The sequence below is a fragment of the Antechinus flavipes genome, chromosome 2, assembly GCF_016432865.1.
Source record: "Antechinus flavipes isolate AdamAnt ecotype Samford, QLD, Australia chromosome 2, AdamAnt_v2, whole genome shotgun sequence".
Lineage (NCBI taxonomy): Eukaryota > Metazoa > Chordata > Mammalia > Dasyuromorphia > Dasyuridae > Antechinus > Antechinus flavipes.
Window position 1 is genome coordinate 578002606 of NC_067399.1, and position 22510 is coordinate 578025115.

General features: G+C 38.7%; 1 protein-coding gene across 2 annotated transcripts in view; it reads right to left on the bottom strand.

Annotated features, from left to right (window-relative positions):
- Nucleotides 1-22510, bottom strand: part of SLC28A1 (solute carrier family 28 member 1) — a 45112-nt gene that overhangs the window by 18501 nt on the left and 4101 nt on the right. Inside the window, exons 3-9 of one of the 2 annotated variants that reach the window (XM_051981206.1) lie at nucleotides 17821-17906; nucleotides 16469-16563; nucleotides 15294-15477; nucleotides 13700-13841; nucleotides 12213-12326; nucleotides 10089-10166; nucleotides 2431-2511 (exon numbers count right to left, since the gene is read on the bottom strand). In XM_051981206.1, the coding sequence (XP_051837166.1) occupies nucleotides 2431-2511; nucleotides 10089-10166; nucleotides 12213-12326; nucleotides 13700-13841; nucleotides 15294-15477; nucleotides 16469-16563; nucleotides 17821-17906 (780 nt within the window). Of the gene's footprint in view, nucleotides 1-2430; nucleotides 2512-10088; nucleotides 10167-12212; nucleotides 12327-13699; nucleotides 13842-15293; nucleotides 15478-16468; nucleotides 16564-17820; nucleotides 17910-22510 lie in introns of both variants that reach the window. The other variant, XM_051981205.1, reaches the window with a different exon arrangement.

Below are 22510 nucleotides of genomic sequence, written 5' to 3' on the forward strand. Positions count from 1 at the left end.
ATCCAGCTCCAACACGACAAGTCCAGCAGAACCCTGGCTATCCCAGAAGTGGCCGGTATGGGGAGGAGCTTCTCCTTCACTCTGGTCTCTCTTATCCTTCCCCCCACTGAGTGGGGATTGCAAAGGAATTCAAAAGCTGTTTTGAGACATCTCCTCTGCCTTGCCAGCTTGGTGACCTGTCATTTAAACGCTCATTTATTATTCTCTCCTACTCTGCTTCCTTATTGGGGCGAGATTTAATGGTGAAATTGGGGACTCAATTCTCTCTTCTCAGACCTCTAGAGAATTTCTCAAAGAAACTGGACTCAGTTTCCCTACAATGACCCTCCTGCCTTAGACCAGTGGCTGCCATCGCCCTTGTAATTGAAGAGGCCTCAAAACTGACCTTGGGATGGCCATTAGAGGTTTTAACTCCCCACTGAGTCCAGAGCATTTTAGAAGCCAAAGGGCATCAGTGGTTTTTCAGTAGGAGATTTACTGGATACCAGGTGCTCCTGCTAGATATCCCTGACCTGACTCTCCAAGTATATCACATCCTAAAACCCATGAAAAGGGGAGCTATATGGCCAGGTAGTGAAAGTTCCTGAGGATTGCTAAAGAAGGGATGATTTCCAAGGTGTGACCAACCTCAGGGTTTGCCTCATGGATAGTTCTAAGTCTGAAAAATTGGAATCTGGCTTTTTATTGAGAGAAGGGGAAATTTCTTGAGCAGCTCAATTTTTGGTTAGAGAAGAAGATAATGTGTCCAGTCCTACCCTATGTGGAATAGAGATAAGGTGAAGAACTTACAGAAATGTGTGAATTCTTTTTCTGTATTTTATTTTCATTATTTCTGTGTCTCTGTGACCTGCATAAATACAATATGTGCAGGCCTATATTTACTTGAGCCTTGGCCAGCTATAGACATATTTACTTAACCTGAGCTGATGACATTTATCAGTATTTGATATTTATCAGAATTTAGACTATTAATTTAAATACTGTCTGCTTGATTATCTAAAGCTGGAAGGCCTGATTTTCTGTTTCCCAGAAATCAGATGATTTCAGGGAAACAGAAACCTTCCATTCCAATCTCTCCGGATAGCAACAACCAATTAGATGCGCCTTCTCCCTCTCAATGCTCTCTTGTGATGGAATCTCTTGTAACAAAATCTATAAAAGCTGTGTATCTTTACTAATTCTTCAGTCCTCCTACCATGAGCATTTTCTCTTATCTCGTGGTGGGACTGCTCATTCGCATGAGAATTTAATAAACAATCTTTTCTGCTTTCTATATTTGAGTGATCTCTGAGTAGTCATTTTGGGTAGGGGTCTTCCACGTCCCATACAACCCCAACTCTGTGAAGAGCAACAAAGAACTAAAGCTACAATTTAGGGGAACAAGAAGTCTGGATCTTTTGACTCTATTATTACTATAAGCTATTTGGATGATATAGGGATGATAGGGAGAGGGGAGTTTTCTGTTTTATCAGACCTTATTATATTGTTCTTATGAAGGAAATCCAAACAACAGGGTAGCAATGTGAGTCAGAGAAGTGATATGGATAGCGACTTAATACAAGACGTAGAGGAAGACCTGGGTTATAATCCCTGTCTGAGATACTTACTAGCTGTAAGACATTGACTGTCACCTCAACTCTCTGAGGTGCAGCATCCCTGTTAGTAATAATAAATTTTGCGTTGGTGGTATAGTGAAGAGCATAGCTGCCTTCCAATAATAATAAATTTTCCTTGATTCCACAATTTCTTCCAGATCTAACTCTATGATCCTTTGACTTTAGGATCCTATGAAAAGTGGGAGCCACAGAAGTGGGAGGAAAAATAAGTTGTTTAAATCACTATGAATAGTTTATGTATTTTCTCCATTGTTAACAAGTTCAGACAAGTCCTTTTTATTATCTGCATTTTCCATGGGATAGCATAAAGTCTGTCTGCTATTCATTATCTTAAATGTTTCTAGAAGGCTTAGGGGACTCATTTTACCATTACCTGTAGAGACCTAGACACAATTTATAATCGGATGTTTTCCCAGAACATACTCTGGGTGTCATAATGGGCTAAAAAGGAGAGTAATATTTTAGTGGTAAGATCAGATATAGTCCACGTGAGCACAGAGCTTGGAGCACTAGACCATGGGCTATGTGCAAGGACTTGAATAATGCTGTGCTAAGTTCAAAAGGCTGGGAGTTAACTGATAATCAGTGCTGATCATTAGTAATTTGGCAAATACCCGTGCCTGGAGCAACTGTTCTCCAAATTAGAAATGCTCCTCTGCACTTATATTCATATTCCTAGATGTCCACAAGTCCCAACCTCTTTCCCCTGGATATTTTAGGAAGCCTAACACTAATACCAGAAAATACTGTCCTCATTTCCATGAATTATCTCCAGAATTAATCAGACTCTAATCCCTGTTTAGGAGGAACCCACCTTCAAGATCAGCCACTGCATGAGACCTATATAATAGAGAATAGACATCACACAGCTGAAGAAGATGATGATAGGTAACACCTAAAAGCAAAAAAAAAAAAAAAAGAGTAAGTGCCCAAGGATATAGTGTCCACTGCATATCTATGGAGCCCTGAGCTATAGAAGCTGTTCAAAGATTGATATCTCAGCGATACCTCACTTTTAACATATTTAGGGAAGGAGGTTTATTTGCAATATATAGGATGATACAATTTAGACACACACACACACACAAATATTTCAGAATTACATGATCACTCCTTCCATTTTCATCACTGACTCCCAAGATTCTAGTCACCTGAATTGAAAATCTTGAAGATATCTTTATCTTTCTTCTTCTGTAACAATCAGTTACCAAGTTCTATGAATTCTAATTATCTCAATCCTTCTTCTTTGGTGCTTCTGTCTCTTCTTTCTTAATCCCCCAAAACTTTCCCCTTCCACAGCCTCCACCATCTACTAATTAAATGACTCCTAGATTGACTTCTCCAGTGTTGAATTTTCTCCTTTATATCCCAGTCCTATATCACTCTACAGATCATTTCCATTTGGATGTCCATTTTTGACTCTTCCTTCTCATTTACTCCTTATATTCAATTAGCCAAGTACTGTGACATCATCCTTCCTGTCCCCTCCTTTCCATTGCCAGAGATGCTAGCAAAGTGCAGGCATTTGGCACTCCATGCCTAAATTAGTTTCCTAATATGTGACCAATAATCCATTCAATATATCACTATCAATCTACTTCCATACCTTGATACTTCAAGAATCTATAATTTCATCAATGTGAATACTCCATTATCACAAATTACAGCCCCTTTCTAATTTAGTAAATATTATTGTTGAAAAAAAAAGGTATCACCCTTAGTCAACTTAGCAATGAGCTTTTCCAAACTTAACAAGATTGGGCCTTAGACAGCAGGCATATAGTCCATCACTAGACCCATGTGGAAAGTTATTTCAGCTTGAGAAAACATGCCAGAAATTGTACTCTATGGGCAAAGCTGTCTAAAATCCAAGGTTACCTCCACATCACAATGAGGTGTTGAAGTAAGATTTTATGAGGGTCTATCAGATTAATCTTCCTAAAATCCTATTTAGTTGAACCCCCCCAGTTCAAAGATCAATACTCTTCTTACTTACCTCTTTGTACAAAGAGTTGAAACTACTTACATATTTCAAGACCTTTCATATCACCTTATTTATCCAATTTTTTTCCCTAACTTTCCAATAATCTAAACTCACTTCCCATTCCCAGTCTTTGTTCATACTGTTTCCCCAACCGGAATGCCTTCCTTTCTATCTTCTGCCCATCCTACTTCAACCCATCCTTCTTGACCCAGCCTGAATCCTATATCTTCTACTCTAACACGTTAATTCTGTTAAATTCTATGACACTTCTTCTATTAGTCCTATGACTCTTCTTTCCTTAAGCATTTATTAAGTATCTATGGTGTGCCAGGTACTGTGCCAACCACTTTATAAATATTATCTCATTTGAGTTTTCACAACAACCCTTGAAGGTGTTGCTATTATCCTCACTTTATAGTCAAAGAAACTGAGACAGAGAGAGGTTATTTGAGACCAGCTTGCTATCCACAATCCCCTACTGCTTCTCTGAAGCCTTTAAATGAAGATATATCAGAAAATATTTCCTTTATATTGTTTACCACCACATAGAAATATTGTGAATGTCTCTATAATTTAACTTTCTATTTCCAAGGATTGTTGAAGAGATAGACAGATTTGACCTAAACTGAGAGCTCATGTTAGAAATGTGGTAAATGGTACTGAGGCAGGGTGGCACAAATGGTAAAGGGACTTGAGTGCTAGTCTGAAGAATATAGACCTTTCTCTAGAGACAATTAAGAGCAGTTTTGCATTAGGGGGAATCCCTGATCTGAGAAAAATAAAGGTCTAGGAAGAAGTCAAAACTAATTAGATAGGAGAACTAAGACAGAGGGAAAGGGCAAAGATGAGGATAGGTCCAGACATTGGCAAAATGGTGGTCTCAGTATTAAAGGAAGAAAGGGTTGGCAGACTATTTCACCCTAGATCTCAAAGCACATAAATATTGGGAAAAGGTAAAGAAAACCATAAGGAGGCAATACTAGAAGAAACCTAGGATTTGTGGATTTGGGAATCCTGGGATTTAGGAATACAAGGGCTAAGCCTAATCCTGAATGGAACCATATCTATGTGACTCAGGATAAATCACTTGAAAGTTGGACTAGAGACAGTGTTGTCAAACTCATATAGAAACAAATCTCTGTGGACCACATATTGACTTAGAAAGCCATGAATTAGCACAATCTGTGTTGTATTGTATTTTTATTTATTTTGATGAACACTTCCCAATTACCCTTTAATCTGGTTCATCTGACACTTAGGAATCTGTAGTCCGGGAATCTGATACCTGTGGGATTTGTTCTAGTGCTAAGATTCTCTTAAGTCTTTGGATCCTTGGCTGCCCTGACCCTAAAGGGGATGGCATAGACCCTTATCATGTCAGTGATTAGGAGCTAGTCAGAGCTAGCTGTTGTGACCTGGAAGAAGAGAACATATCTTTCCGCATAGAGATGAGTCAAATCAACTTTTCATGGAAAGAATGGAAAGTGATTGGCTTCCTTTGTTAGCCATTGTACTTTTTATGCACTTAAAACATTATTCTGAGAAAGGATCCATAGACTTCACCATATCAAAAGGATCCCTGACACTAAAGAAAAAGATTAAGAACTCCAGGACTAAATAATCTCTTTGAGCTTGAAATTTTACAGTTTTAAAACCAACCACTTTTTTGTTCTCCCTGTGAAATGGGAACATGCAGAAAAAGATCCCCTCTCCCCCCCACAAAAAAAAATCATTCTCTCCATCTGTAAAATGAGGAGAATGGACCATTTTGGTCTAGTTATACCTATACCTCCCTCCTCCTTCCATAATCTGGGATCCAGTAACACTGGTCCCCTTGTTGTTCCTCAAATAAAATTCCATCTCCAATCTCTGGGCTTTTTCGCTGACTGTCTGATACCTGGGAATGCTTTCCCTCCTACTTTCTATCTCTAGACTTCCCTGATTTCCTTTGAGTCCCTACTAAAATCCTATCTTCTTTGAGAAGTTTTTCTTCATCCCTTTTAATACTATTGCATTCCCTCTACTGATTATGTCTAATTTAATTTGTACATATTTTGTGTGTACATAATTATTTCCATGTTGTCTCCTCCATTTTTGAGAGCAAATTATCCTTTGTCTTTTTTGCATTTTTTAAAGTTCCCAGCACTTGGCATAGTGCCTAGTATACAGGAGATGCTTAATAAATGCTTATTGACTATCTGAACTTTCAGATCCAACTCCATAATCCATGTGGTCCTCATTCTGCTCTTTGACGTCAGACTCATTGAATTCATCTGCAAAATTAGAGAGATGAATTAGATCAGAGGTTCTTAGCCTGGAGTCCTCAAACTTCTTCTTTTTTCTTTCTTTTTTTTTTTTTTTTAGTATTTTGATAATTGTATTTCAACATAATTGACTTCTTTTGTAAACCTTTATGTATTTAAAAGTCTATAGACTTCACCATACTGCCAAGGGTTCATGATATTAAAAAAAAAAGTTAAGAACTCTAAAACTAAATAATCTCTTTGAGTTTTAAATTTTATGATTTCAAAACCAATCAGTTTTTTTTTTCCTCTATGACTAAGGAAGATGCAGAGAAGACCAAAAAAAAAAAAAAATCCAAATCCCTTTTTTTTCTCCTGGAAGTTTAGAGAGGCTTGATTATATTAGAAGGCCCCACTCTACCACACCCTCTAAGAAAATCCAACTATGATCTATAATCTAAACTACAGGAAGTAAACTTTGAATGCAGAATTGGAATAACCCTGCAAGGGGACACTTCTAGGTTCCCTCCCTTCCTAGAGGGAATTCAGCCAAGACTCTACTCAGTATTTTGTAAAATCTTTCACTTTCCAGAATCCAGAACAGTACAAATTCTTACTTCTAAGAAGCTGCTGCTAAAGGTATCAGAAGGAAGCCTTGATCCCCACATTTCAGCAAGGATGTGCTGAGTTGAAGGCATCTTTCCTTAATCTTTAATAGTCCCATTTTCCCATGGATGGCCCAAGTAGGAAAGTAGAGGTAGAAGAAAAAGCCTATGCAACTGATAAAAAGGGCAACCAAAAGAGTATAGAACTAGACATCCTGAAAGGAGCCTCCTGAGCTAGACAAGGTTCTGTTTCTCACCTCTATTTCTGGGAAAGCCCAGCACATGCTAAGGTTCAGCTCCAGCTCTACTCCCAGCCCTTTTTCCCAGTTGTTATTTCTCCAGTCTCAAATAACTGTTTTGAATATATTTAATGGTATGCATCTTATTACCCTCCAGTAGATGGTAGATCCTATATATGACAGAGATTCCCAACCTCATTTGTGTTCTTGCTCCTTAAGATGCTTTCTCAGAAAATGTTTTTAACTGCACAAATAAACTATATAGAATTACAAAGAAAAACAATTATATCAATTATTATTTATATTTATCATATAATATCATTTATACATCAATTACATATAATGAAATTATAATAAAAAATTTTTTTCAGGATTCAGAGAACCCCTAAAATCTGTCCATGGGCCCTAGGTTAAAAACTCCCACTCTAGGAGAACATAAGCTCACTTCCTGTTGCTGTTAAGTCATGTCCAACTCTTCATGATCCCATTTAGAGTTTTCTTGGCAAAGACACTGAAGTGATTTGCTATTTTCTTCTCCACCTCATTTTTCAGGTGAAGAAACTGAGGCAAACAGAATTAAGTGACTTGCCCAGTTTCACACAATAAGTTTCTGAGGTCAAATTTTAATTCAAATTTTCCTTATTCCTACTTGACACTCTTTTAATTTTTGAATTCCCATCAATGAGTTTAGTGTATGGCTTATGGGAGGTTCTTAATACATGTTTGTTTATAAAGTATCATTGGTCTAGATGTTTCATCTCAGAAGCTATCTGGTCCAGCTTCCTCAGATCAGAAAACATATTAAGGGACTTGCCCAGTCACCCAGCATCAGAAATGGGATTTGAACCCAGATGCTACTGGGATGGCCCAAGTACCAAAGTCTCTCACTCTTTCCACCGTACAACATCAAATTAAGTAGATTTAGAGTCCAGGGCTCAAAACTGCTAGTTCTCTTTCTGCTAAGCCACATTGCCTCCTGCCTTTTTAGTCAATCACGGTATGTTAAAGTCAAAAGAAGCCTTAGGCCCTCGTTTAATCCCAGCCCTTTATTTTTCCAATGAGGCCCAGAGAAATGGAGGGATCCCTGCTAAGGCCCACAGTGAGTTGCCAGCAGCTACTTCTCCTGCAGAACAGCTACCAAGGAAGCCACACCCCTTGTCATTCAATGTGATGAATGGGTTTCCTTGGTTCCCTTTATTTACCTACAACATCCTTGCTGTGTTATATGAGCTCCCAGGAACCACTTTTTCCTCAGATGACCACACCTCCTTAGGTATTGACGCCTCGTCAGCTATGTTACCTCCTGAGCTCATCAACACAGCAATTGTCACCAGCAACATCCATTTTTAGCAACCTTCTACTATGTTCTGAGCCAGCCACAGGAAAGAATTGGCAAGACAGTGCCCACAAGGGACGGTTCTGGGCCCAGAGTCCTTGGAACTGTCTGGGAGAAGAGGCCAGAGCCTCCCAGAGACTGTGTGCTGAGTGACCAACTGCTTAACCCCAGAGAAGAGCCATCAAGTTTGGTTAATGACAAATCAACATCACTTATTACTTCTTCCTTGAGCAAATGTCGAGTCTCAAAGTCCTTTGCCGCCAATTAATAAGTATTTTTTCCCTTGGTGACACTGAAAGGCTGTTAATATGTAGTATAGACTTGAAATCAGGATGACAGATTTAAATCCTATCTAAGATTCTAGCAGTGTGACTCTGAAAATCATCTAAGCTCAATCAAATTTGATTTCCTTATCTGTGATAATCAGAGTGCCTACAAAGCAAGGTTATCCTGAGGTTCCAGTGTGATGCAGCATGTAGATATGCTTTGCAAACTTGCAAGTGATATTTAAATGGAATCCCTTTTGAGATTAGGGGAAAAAATATCATTTTTCTATTTGTTGTAATAGATAAAGCATTAGGATAAGAGTCAAGAGACCTGAATTTTAATCTCAGCTTGGACACTAATTAGCTGTGTGATCTTGAGTAATCTCTGTGCCTTGGTTTCCTCCTCTGTAAAATGGCAGTTTCAGACTAGCTGGCCTTTAACCTTCTAAGTATATGTATATATCTAGATTTAAGTTAAAACCAGAAATCTGGGCTCTCTGTTAATCCATCTGCTGATTTGGGGTAGGGAATTTGGGAGGTTCTTTTTTTCTTTCTTGTAAAGTAACATGATGTCCTAATTTCAGTTCCCTCCAAAACTGTGTCATTTTGAGATAAATAATCTAGTTTTATTATGGTGTTGATTTGGTATTAATTTTTGCAGCAAATGTCTCTGGGTCTGAGTTAGATACTACTTTTTGTATTTGTTCCTGAACCAAACTTAAGCAAGAATTTAGCAGGCTCATTCCCAGGTATTCCTGCTTCTATGGCAGAGCAATCACCCAGGGCCCAGAGCTGGGACAAAGCATTTATGTATTAGTTATCCTGGCAAGATCTAAAAACCACATCCTATACGCCCTGTCTTTTGCTGGCCAACAAGCCACTGACCCTGCTTTGTAACTTACAGGTGGCCTTACTTTAAGCTTTGCTTATCTCATTTGATCTTACCTGTAAGAAAAAGAGTTATTATTAGCCTCATTTTATAGATGGGAAAACTAAGAAAGAATATGTGACATGTGACAGTTATAGGGTATCTGGAGCAGGATTTGAATCCATCCAGCTTCCAACCTTCTACCCACCACAGAACACTACCTACCACATGTAACTTGATTTATGACAAAATAAATAGTCTAGATCTAGGGAAAGAATTTTCTAGTGCTTAAAAAAGCTCATTAATTAAAAGTCACCTTGTTGGGCTTATAAGTTATACTCTAGACATCTACCTATTTTTCCTACTCTAGCCCTAAAGCTATCTAAATCCCCAGTGTTGGTCCATGACCTAAGCCTGCATGGTATCCTCCAAATCTGGATGTTAAGCCCTCAAGATAGGCATATTATAACATTATTTATTTAACTGTACAACTAACTCCATGCACAGGATGAATCCTTGCCCTTGCTAGCCACCCAGTGACAGAGAAGTGGGTGATGGGCTCAAGATGTAGAATAAAAACATTTTTGGACATGACCAATTGGGTAATTTATTTTGCTTAACTATGCGTTTTTATTACAAGGGTGGTTTTGAGGTTTTCTTTGTTTGTTTTTCCACTTGGGAGGAAATGGAGGGAGGGAGGAAGAAGTGAAAAATAAATGCTTGTTGATTGAAAAAAAAAATTAAAATCCCTGCCCATATTTTAAAAGCCACTTTGCCCAGGGCTAGCTCCCCAGCAAGAGGAGATCCTCAACCACCAGCCGTCCCCATACTGTCCCTAGCTTGGCAGGTCATTGAACCAAGCTCTTTACTGGCTGAATGTCTGGCAAGCAGCTGCTCCAGGATGTCTCCTATCTATAAACACAGTCCTGACCTGAAAGGCGAAGACGTCCTTCACCAGCGTCTCCCCAAAGACAAAACTGGAGCCAGCTACAGTGTAGTCCAGGAAAATCTGAGGGAGGAACAAAAAATACAGCATGAAAGGAGGAAGGAAAGACAGGCAGGAAGATAAACCAGTTTTCCTGCTTGCAGAGTTCCCCTCCCACTGTCCGGTTAACAGCGTGAGATCCAGGACCTCTTGGTCATAGCCCATCTTACTAACACAGCAAAGATAATGCATCTTGGCCAGGAAAGCAGCCCTGGTTTGTCCTGTGAGTCAGTCTACAGATTGTATTCCCTAATTCCTAGAATCTAAGCTCTGTGCAGGATCTCAGAGATCACATGCTCATAAATCTAAAGCTAGAAGTTCTGCCTGGGATCATCTGGTCTCATTTTATAGATGAGGAAATGGAGGCCCAGGGAGGACATGTCCAAGGTCATCTAGGTAGTAAAAATGAGAAGCAGAATCTATATCCAGGTTCTCAAACTCCAAAGCCAATGTTCCTTTCTCTAGGCTGACCCATTCCCCTTACAGATAAGGAAATGGCTAAGAGGTAGGGAAATGGCTTGACCAAGACCACACAAAGTCTCTGGATCTCCTTAGTGGCCTAGTTTCTTAATTAACCCACCAACCCACACCAAGATTAAGTGACTTGTTCAGAATCACATAGCTATTAAATATTTGAAATCAGATTTGAATGCAGATCTTCTTGATCCTCAGTCCAATGAGCTATCTAGTCACTTACCCTATGTGGAACCTGGGTACTCTTTGGTAATTCATGTGTAGAAGACAACATTTTACAAGGGAAACAGTATACCTGGAATGGCAATCTGGAAGCCTGAATATTAATGTTGGCTTTGCTACCAGTGACCTGTGTGGCTAGGAGTAATTGGTTCAATGTCTCTGTCCGTAATTGTAAGAGACAGAATCAGAGATCTCGTAGTTCTCCCCTCCAATTCTATGCTTCTACAATTTCTACTACCTGATTTCACATCTCAAGTGAGAAAATAAGTAGGGAAGTGTTTTGAAAAGGATGGAGCATTATACCAAATCAAAGAATAATAATGCAAAACTGAATGTCTCAAAATTAGAATGGCCAAGCTCGATACCAAAAAAGAGCTAAAAAAAAATATCTCTCTCACCTACTTTTTTTACAGACATGGGAAATCGTGGGTATGAAATATATTTTATAACATCAGATATTCAATATCAGGTAGTATTGTTGAATGTTTTTTCCTTTTAAAAAATCTTTATTTTAAGGTATGAATATCTAAAGGAGGAGGGACAGTAGGAAATATAGATCATATAATACCAAAAAATACCAATAATTTTTTTTAAAGAATGGTGATTGTCATATTAATTTGTCTTAGATCTGGAAACAATAGCTGGTGCCCACACCTCTAGAATATTGAAGTGGAACATTCTTCCAAGGGGCTTAAAGCCCTCTCAGACTCAGAGATAAAAAGCTTTAAATACAAAACAGTGACTTCAGAGAAGCATTTGCTTGCTTCTAGTTTCTTTAAAAAAATTTTTTTAATTAAAGCCTTTTATTTTCAGAACATATGCATGGATAATTTTTCAAATTAACCCTTGCAAAATCTTGTGCTCTAATTTTCCCCTTTTCCCCCACTCCTTCCCCTAGATAGCAAGTAATCCAATATATGTTAAACATGGTAAATATATATATATATAAATTGAAAATAGACATACATATTTATATAATTATCTTGCTGCACAAGAAAAATCAGATCAAAAAGGAAAAGAATGAGAGAAAATAAAATTCAAGCAAATAACAACAAAGGAAGTGAAATGCTATGTTGTGATCCATACTCAGTTCCCACAGCCCTTTCTTTGGATGTAGATGCTTCTAGTTTCAAAAAAAGTCAGTGGCTCAGTTTTCTCCAACCACTTTTATTTTCTTAGCCTCCCTACCTGGCCCACATTCACATATACCCCTTGGTCTCTAGGGGATCAAGCTGTTTGATGGCATTGTCTCCTTGCCTTTTACAAACTTTGACTTTCCCAAAATGAGCAGCATCACAAGAAACCCTCAGATTTCTTCATCTCGCCTACCTAGTTCTACCTATAAATAGAGTCCTTGGGCCCAGTCTACCATACCTTGACCTGGTTTCCCAGCCATTGGAATGCCACAAATCCAGGTTCAGTTCTGATAACAAAGATTCCAAGAACAAACTGCATACCAAGGCCCCATAATACAGCCCTCCAGGACACCTGAAATACAAAAGAAAATGAGGTCCACATTTTCCAGCCTCTGCCACAAAGGTATGTCTTCTAGGTAGCAATTCACCACCCAGGAACTCAGAAAAGAATATGAGATAAGGTGGGGAGCAAGCCAGGAGAATACCAAGAGGTATTTCCCCTGTCTAGTGAACTCAGTCATGGTTTGATGTGACAGATTGAATAGAGAGGTCTGAGATACTGAATCCCTCTATAAACTGGACACTTTATCCCCAATGAACTGGGCTAGTAACTCTTAAGATACTCGGAATAAAACCATTTTCTCCGAGACTGGGGGATTTCCTAATGCTCCTTCCAACAGAAATGTATATGGCCTGACTTGAACCTAATGTTCTTTATCTAGGACTGAGCAGAATTTGATCATTTTGATGAATCAAATTTAGGTCTCTGCACCTAAATTTCCCCTGGAAAAAGTAAGCAGAGGGACCTTGACCCCAGTCATAAATATGGAATGAGAGAATATAATTCAAGAACTAAGGCACCTTCCCTGGCACAGTGTCCAATACCTCCAAAGCCTAGGGAAGCCCCCAAATCCAGAAGATAAAGTGGGTGAAAAACAAAGAGGAAAAGCTCCCTTTCTCTCCACGTGCCAGATTTTGCTGCCAGCAGGGACTCAAGGAGCCTAAAGCCCAGGGACTGAGTTCATAAGCACATTAGAGTAAGAGGCTCTGATTGTAGTGAGCCTGGGTTTGCTGAGAAGACCCCAGCCCACTTTACAATCCTACAGACTGCAAGCAGAGCCAGCATAAATTCTTTATAAATCCAAACTGTTCTAATCTCTTCCTTTTCACTGTCCCCATCTCCTTTCTACTGTAAATTCAAATAAATCATTCTGCTGTTTGCTTAGCTATATATGTGATGGTGGACAAGTTACTTCCTTTCTCTGGACCTCAATTTCTTGTGTGAAAAATGAAGGGATTAGACTAGATGACCCCAAGAGCCTTCCCAACTTTTAATCTCTGATCCAATGACTAGGGGTTCACCAAGTCCCCTTCATGTACAATGTAGTTGGATGGGGAGGACCCTGGGGTTGGGGTCCTCCTTGAACCATCCATTTGCCTCGAGTGCCAGGCTCCAGACACAACCCCAAGGCTAGGAACAGACTGTAGTCCTCCATAACTATTTCAGTATCAATACCCTCAGCACAGACTCACCCCTTAGCATTCTCCACTGTTCTGTGGCTATCTGAGGCAGAGTAGGAAAAAACTTGCTTGTCTAGTCATAGGATACTGGCTTCTCTTGGCCAAAGAGAGCCTGGGGAGTTCATGGGAAACCACAGGGGAAGAAGGAAGATGCTCCATTCCTCCCTACCAGCCCCCTGTAGGCGATCCAGCCTGTAGACTCACTGAGAGATGATGTTTAGAACAGGCAAAGAGGAAGATGATGAATACGCAGATGCCTGCAAAGGACACAAGTTGCTCCGGCCGTTGGGAAGTGTCCAGGGCCAACCACAATATCAGGCCCACCAAAGCAGCTGCTCCTAGACACCTACAGATGAAGTACCAGAGAATACGTTACTCACTATCCGTGGGGAAGCCCACCAAAAGCTGTAACTAATATAGGGCAACTGGAGCTTTGTCCTAGGTTGCCAGTATCCAAGAAGACCGTGTGTCCATTTTATTAGTCTAGAACAAGAAGAAAGTCATACCATATGCCTCCAGTATTCTCTGGATTAGACTCAGAATTGGATTTAGGATTTTTCTAAAGGCTATGCAGACGTTCAGACCAGGAACTATGCCTGATGACCATTAATTCTTTTGTGCAAACATTAACTGTCTAATGTGTTTAAAGTGAAAGAGAAAAAAATATATAGAATATGGATAGATTGCTAAACTTGGAACCAGGAAAGCCTGAATTCAAATCCCATCAATTACACTTACTATCTATGACTATGGACAAGTCATTTGATCTCTGTACTTTGATTTCTAAGGCAACTTTCTAAAACTGTGTGAGTAAAGGAGGTTCTCAGGCCTATAAAATCACAGGACCACGCCTGCTGACTTGTGCTGAACACTGTGATAAGCTTTGAGGAAGAAACAAAATTTAGATAACATAGGTTGTCTACCCTTATGGAGTTTGTCCCTGATTGTGGCAAAGCAGGGCTAGCCCAGGGAGCTAGGTGCAGAGGGCACTTGAGTAATCTCAGATGGGTTCAGATTCACATTGACCCAAGAATGTTGCCAGTGTAAAGAGTCAGGTGAGAAGTGCAGTCAACACCTGGCCAGTCTCCAACCTGTGTCAGGAGCTTCCTACATCACTCTCATACCTTGAGAGCCAGGCATTCCGGGATAGTAAATTCCAAAGGAGGTGAGGAGAGGTGGATGTCCCCACTGAGTATGTCCTTTCAACAGCAGGGGGTTTAAGCAGAATATATATTGAGGACAGGGTAAGGAATCGTGTTTGTTGGGTGTTTCTCCCTTCCCATAGTTGTACATTCTCCAAGTAATAGAGTCCTTAATGATATACTCAGAGCCAGCACCTCAGCACCCAAGCCGGTAGATGCTAATCCAAGCTGGCCAATGGCCCAGGACACTACGACCCAGGAACCAGGGAAATGCTAATATGGGAATCCAAAGCCTGAAACTGAGTGCAGACATGTTGCAGTTCACTCAAAGACCAAAGTAGGAAGCATACAAATTACATGAAAATGGAAGATCTTTGAAACCTTCTAGATCTTACTGAAATAGTGGTTCAGTAAGGATAATCAGGGAATCCAAGCGTGATTTGATCAGATTTCCCCATAGTGTGGGAAGATCCTTCTCGGGAAGAAAAGCTGAGCAATAAGGGGAATAATCTGGGGTTCACAAAACAAACAAATGAAGTTATCTCCGAAGGTAGAGGGGAGGAAGTAGCATGATATAGTGCTAGCCTCCCAACTCACAATGATTTGGGAACATAAGGAGAGACAGCCAAGTATCCAAGGGGCCTTCTCTTACTCACCGTTTTAGCCAGAGATTCAAGCTAGAATTACTGAGGGGCTTCAGACATCTTAATAGTTTCTTTCCCAAAAGTTTTTTGAACAGGCTATGGGCCAGAAAGAAAAGGACTACACATGTGATGATGAACAAAGCCAGAGCCCTTTGGAAATCCAGGAGACAGGCTGTCAGCACAAAAGCAGAATAAGCTGGAAGAGATGAAGGGGTGTGGAGTCATGACTTCTCCAGAGTAAGTACAACCCCTACCCCAGGTTTCGTTGTCTTTCTCTACCACTTCCAGAGGCTAAAGGGCCAGGGAGGGTAAGGAGTGAGTGACTCAGTTGGTCTCACTGTCCGATCTTGGGAAAATCAAAGATTCAGTTCCACAAGACAAGGATAATAAAATAAAATCATCAACATGAAAGTGGAAGGAACTTTAAAAGCTACCTTGTCCAATCTCTTGTTTCACAGGTGAGGAACTGAGGCCTGGGGAATCTATATGACTTGCAGAAGGGCCACACAGACAGTTAAGCCTCAGAGGCAGGTTGGAAAGGCAGGACCTCTGTCACTGAAGATCACAGAGTTTGAGAGTTGGAAAGGACCAGAATGGCATTTTGACTGCAGAGTCAATGCCTTTTCTACTATGTTCTGATCTTAAGAGCAAAGATAGATCTTTAGGGCTGGAAGAGACCTTGGGGATCATTTAATAAAACTTCTTCATTTTATAGCTGAAAAAATGGAAAGCAAGAACATTAACAATTTACCCAGAATCATCCATTTCAGTTAATATCAGAGCAAAAGCTAAAATCCAAGTCGACACACGTAGGACAGTTATTCTTTCTGCCATATAGTGCTGTCCTCCAACCAACAGATATGTAGCAAGTCAATTAATAAATATGCATTGATTGCACAGAGAAGGGATACCAAGATGAACAGCAAATAGACCTTGCCTTCAACAAACTTTTAAATGGGACCTGCTTCTGGGTGAGTCAGCATGCAAAAGATAGCACATATCATTTGTCAGATTTGGGGGCACACTGGAAAGAGTGGACTCTTTGGGAGATGCTAACAAGGGGGAAAACAAAATTTAGAGAACAGATTTGTGGGAATTCCAGAATTGACCCCACCCTGAGGAGCAGATAGCAGATGGGGTCATATAACGCCTTTATGTCCCCAGAAAGAATAAATTCAGTGTCTTACCTGTGCACATCAGGCCCAAGAGGATCCATCGAAACAATTCAGCATGGCCTCTGCAAAATGTTCTCGCTTTCAAAGAAGTGGACTGCAATCTTCTCCTACCAGAGCCAACAATTAGTGACTACTTTTGCCCAGCTCTCATGTGTTCTAGTTAACTCCCATACCATTGGCGATCCTAAGAACTTCAGATTAAATCTGTCTAGTCCTGTAAAAAGCTACATAGTTGCCATGTCATCCCACAGGATGGACCAACGTCAGCAGGCTAAGGGATCAATGTCAGCAGGCTAAGGTCAGAGCAAACCTTACTCTAGGCTGACTTGAATGAACATCATCCCCAAATGACCTATATTCATCAGGAAAGGGAATTTAAAGTTACCACTCCCAGGAATACTATCCTTCCATTCAAATGTTCATATATGTGTATATATTCATACACATGTACACATAGTGAATATACAGATGTATGCATATATAATACACATGTATATCTACACATAAACATATACTGTACATATAAATATATTGTACATATGTATATAGACAGAAGGGGTGAATATATGTATGTGTCTACACACACACATACATCTTTACGTATACACTGATTACAATGACACTGAGTACCATGGCTCTATGTGCACATGTATAATATGTTCCTATAGCAAACATGCATATATATACATGTAAGTAACATGTATTACATAAAAACAACATACATGAGCGAAAATTTTTTTAGGGTTTTACATCTTTATTTATACAGTTCTTAGTTTTAAAAACATATCAGAAAAGAGCCACTTAATATCTTCAAAAGCAGGTGGCACAGTGGACAGAGCATTGTTTGACACATATAACATATATATGATATAGACATACACAAGCAGGGCAGGGCCATAGTACCATTCAGTTCCTATGTTCTGATGGGATATATTATCCTAACACTTCCATCTCCAGAATGGAGTCTTCTGCATGCCCTTCCCCAAACCCCATCTCACATGACCTTCCCCTCTGCAGAAAGCCAGAAAGGACATTTCTATATAGAACCCTTTCCACACCCCCACAGCCTTGCAAATTTTCTTGGAATGTTCTAAAACTAAAGGTCTGGCCTGTGAGGAGATGTTAGGGGTGATATGGACCACTGGAGCAGACCCCTCATCCCTATTTTTTGACAATTTCTTCTTTCCCATTTTAGGGTATTGGGGAAACCCTAAATCAGAAGACACTGGTGTAGAGTTGGGAGTTGAAGAAAGAAAGAAATAGAGGAAGAGGCGATTCTAACCAGAATCTTCCTCCCTCCCATTGCTTCTTGCTCCTACCTTTAGCTCTTATCGCTAAACAAACAGAAGATCTAAGCCTCATACCTCCAGAATGGGGTGGGTGTGGCCCCAGCATCCAAACCAGTCCCCCGTTCTTCATCCCATACAGGTCCATCAATATCCTGGCCTTCCTCCTCCACACATAGACAAGAACCAGACAATGAAAGAAAAAAGTCAGCAAATATTCACTTACAGCTTAAAACATGATAAGTTCCAGAGGAAAAGGAAATTCAGCTATCACAAGGGCAGCTGATGACACAGTGGACAAAGCACTGGGACTAGAACCTGAAAAATCTAAGTTCAAATCCAGACTCAGACATTTATTAGTCAGGAAGTTAACTTTTGTTTGCCTCAGTTTCTTCAACCATAATATGAGGATAATAATAGCACCTACCTCTCAGAATTATTGTGGGCATCAAAAGAAATAATCTTTGTTTTTTAAAAAATGCTGGTACCTAGTACATAGTAAGTACTGTATAAATGCTTGTTCTCGTCCCCCATTGTGCATGGCACAGTGGAAAGGGCACTGAACTTTAAGCTGGAAAAATTCAGTTCACATTCCAGTTCTGATGCTTGTTAGTCATATAATTGTGGGCAACTCACTGAACTCCTTTAAGGCTCAAGAACCTCATCTGGGAAATGGGGTTACCTTTTAATGACTCTATGAGGAAGATGGCATGTTGTCTACATGAGACAGGGTTCCCACTCTAATGAAGCTTCCAGACTGGTAGGTGGATTTGACACAAGCAAAGACATATTATCCTGATTTTATGGGTAAGGAAACTGAGGTCTAGAGAGGCTAAGTGACTTTCTTAGGGCTTCACAATTAGGAAATAGCAGAATTGAGTCTTAAATCTCAGTTGACTATCTTCATACCTATACAATCTTCCTATGCCATATTATCTAATGCATATATGATTGTTGTAAGAAAATAATTTTTTATATTTAAACTCAAAATCATACACAGTAGGTTGATTTATTTCCCAAGAAAAAAGCTAAGCTGTGAAAATCAAATTCAATGAAGATATAGCTCTGAAACACATTCACATTCACTGTTTTTGGGGGACAGTGAACAACTTTACACTTTTTTTGCCATTTTGAAGACCCAGGTGGGTTCTGATAGTAATATTTATACTGATTTGTAATTCAATTTGAAATAATGCTTTGTTCTCTTTGGAACTGGAAACGGATGGAGACATTAATTGGGGGATGATTGAACAAATCATTATATATTAACATGAAGGAACACTCTTCTACACTATGAAATGATGAAGGAGATGGTTTCAGAAAAATCTGAGAAATCAGAGAACCTGTGCTAAGTGAGGTGAGAACATTTTATACCATAACAACATTTAAAAGACAAACTGCTTTGAAAAACTTAAGAACTCTTATCAATGCAATAACCATGCAATGACCATGATTTCGGAGGATTTTCTTTAAAACCAAACTTAGATTTTGCTAAGCGTTAAGGTCACTCCTTAATAGCACTCCCACCTCTCCATCTTGAACTCTCTTCATATATATTTAACATTTCCTTATTTGTATATTATAAGTATTCTCTCTCAATAGAATGTAAACTTCTTGAGGTTAGGAACTGTTTCACTCTTATTTTTTGTGTTCCCATCATCTTGCACCTAAAAGACCCCTAATGAATGTTTGCTGAATCGAAAACATTACTGTGTGGAAGTTTATTATCATTCTATTGAAGTGTTAGGGTAAAACTAGGTAAAGTAAAAGGTTCTTTAATAAAGATTTTTACTACAAAATTCATACTAAGACATGTATGTCATAGCATAATAAATATAAATGTATACTAATATAATAAATGTAAATCATATAATATAATAAATATAAATTTTAACTACAGAAATATAGTTCTACCAGTATGACACAGATCCTGCCTTTAGAAACTTACAGTCATACAGAAAGATATAAACACATTAGAAACAATTAGAAAACAAAGTAGGGGAGAGAGATGAAAATCAGTTACATTGAGCAATATGTTATGACCAAGAAGAAATGATAACAATGCTGACTAGAATTGCTATGAGAGGCTTCATGGAGACAAAATCTGCTTCGGGCTTTGAAGGATGGATACTAAATTACATGCTTCTTAGAATCATAAAGTCTTGTATAGAGAAGGGATGATTAGACTTGATTTGGTTTAACTCTTACTTACAGCATTTAGAGTAGGGAAGAGAGGAATGAATCCATAGTCAGAAAATATGACTTCAAATCCTATCTCTGATATTTATTATCTGTATGATCCATATAGGATCATCTAATATTCTCTGGTCATTTATAAAATGATACCATTAAATTAAATGAGACCTCTATGTTGATCCTTCTGTAATATCCTTTATGGTTTCTATTATGTCATATCCACTCACCATCATGTGAGCTCCATGAGGATGTAGATACATGATGCTAAGGTATAATTATGTAGATTTTGTTATTGCCCCCAGAACCTAGCACCATGCTGGGTGTTTAACAAATACTTGTTCGGATGTATGGAATCATTTGAATAGCACTAGTCATAAGAAACTCACAAAGAAATCCATTTCATTTTTGAAAATTTTGACTTGCTAGGAAGTTATTTTATTTATTTTATTCATTCAGTTTCCCTATAACAGAAGTCACTAGTATTAGTTCAATTCTATTCAACCAAGATTTATTAGGCTCTGAGTATACAAAGACAAAAAGGAAACATTCCTGTCATGAAGACAAGATATGTATATAAGCAATAAAATACAAAGTATACATAAAGTAACTTCAAGAGGAAGCATGGGCTATCTGGGAGAGTCTGTAGGATATAAATACAGCTGCTAAATTGTATTTTAAATCCAGGTAGGAGTTTTACAAAGTTGATGTAAGTAAAGAGTGTATTCTGGCCACAGGAGACAACTTATACAAAAGCAAGGAGGCAAGAAATGGAATATTGTGAATAAGCAATCGTCATCAGGCCAGTTTAACAAGAATGGAAAATTGATGAAGGGAAAAATATGAGATAAAAACAGAAAGAATTAGAATGAAGAAGGCTTTAAATGTCAAGCTGAGTATTCCCCAGGTAATAAATGGCCAAAGAATATAGAAGGATTAGTTTTTAAAAGAAGAAATTCTAGCCATCAATAATCATGATAAAGAATGCTCCAAATCACCAATAATTAGGGAAATGCAAATTGAAATGACTGAGATTTCAATTCATACCCAGATTAGATTGGCAAAGTTGACAATAGAAGAAAGGGACAAATGTAGATGAGCTAAGGGAAAACACCTCTATTCATGTATTGTTAGTGATATTGATCCAGCAATTCCAGAAAGCAATGATACTACAATGAGGTCTATAACCCAAAAAGATTAAAAAAAGAAGATCCATAAAAATGAAAATGTGTATAGTAGCAAAGAGCTAGAATCTAGGGAGATGCCCAATAATTCAGAAATGATTGAATAAATTATGATAAATGAATTTAATAAAATACTATTATGTCAACAGAAATGATGAAAGGGATGATTTCTGAGAAATTTAGAATTCATAACTATATAACAAAGTGAGTAGAACCAGGAGAACAATTTTTAAAAAAAAAAAAATAATCACAACATTGTAAAGACAAGCAAATAAAAAACATAAGAATGTTCATCAATGGAGTGACCAACCACAATTCCAGAGGACAAATAATGAGACATGCTACCAATCACCTGGGAGAGGTGATGAACTCAAAATGTAGAATGAGACATTTTTTTGGACATATTCAATGCAGGAATTTGTTTTGCTTGACTATGTATATTTGTTAAAATGTGTTTTGTTGGTTTTTTTTTCCCCATTGGAGTGGAGTTGATTTTGGAGACAATAATGTTTATTTTAAATAAATAAATTGAAGGCTTTTAAAAATATCTATCTGAGGAATTTTATTCTAGAGGAAATAGGGTACTGATGGGAATGAACTCTAAAGACTCCAAAAAGTCTGGGGAAAAGCATACTTTCCCAGACAAGACTTTTCCAAGTTAAACGGTGTCATTCAATTGGAGATCTTGGTCAAATCACCATCCACTGATCTTTGGGAGTGGCCAGGATTTTCTTCAGAAAATTCCAGGTTCTGGGGAAAAGCCTTCAAAATGATTTTATTCAATTGGAGACCTGTGCCTTATATTCCTATTAAGTGGCTTAAATTCCAAGATAAGTACTTTCTTTTCAACTGGAAATGTAGGTCTGGGGGCATTGACAACATTGAGAGATTCTCATTCAATTTTCAATGGAAGTCCAGACCCCAGACTGCCAATAAAAGACAATTTTGAACTCCAAACCTCTGCAGAAATTCGAAGCAGGATTATGCTTTGCCAAAGGACCTCTCTTCTTGGCACACTGCCTGCCAGGACTCTTGCCCACTGTGAAGATACCCTCTTCTCAGTGATAACCTTTGTTATTTCTCTGACAGGACCTTGCCACTGAGAAGTCTGTTTCCTAGCAAAGCTGGCTTCTCAGTGCCAATAAAAATCCCTTTTGCCATTCAGACTTTTCAGGTTCATGCTGGACCTGTGTACCGATTAGAGGGGATTCTCACACCTCAGTTTTCACAACTCCTGCACTGTCCCTAACTGCATCAGTACCATTAAAGATTTTTTATTAAAGGAATAGCATGATTAGATCTAAGTTTGAGAATTGTCATTTTGGAAGCTATGTAGACGATAAAGTAGAAACTGAAGGCAAGTTCTCTCCTTTATCTTTTTTTTTTGGGGG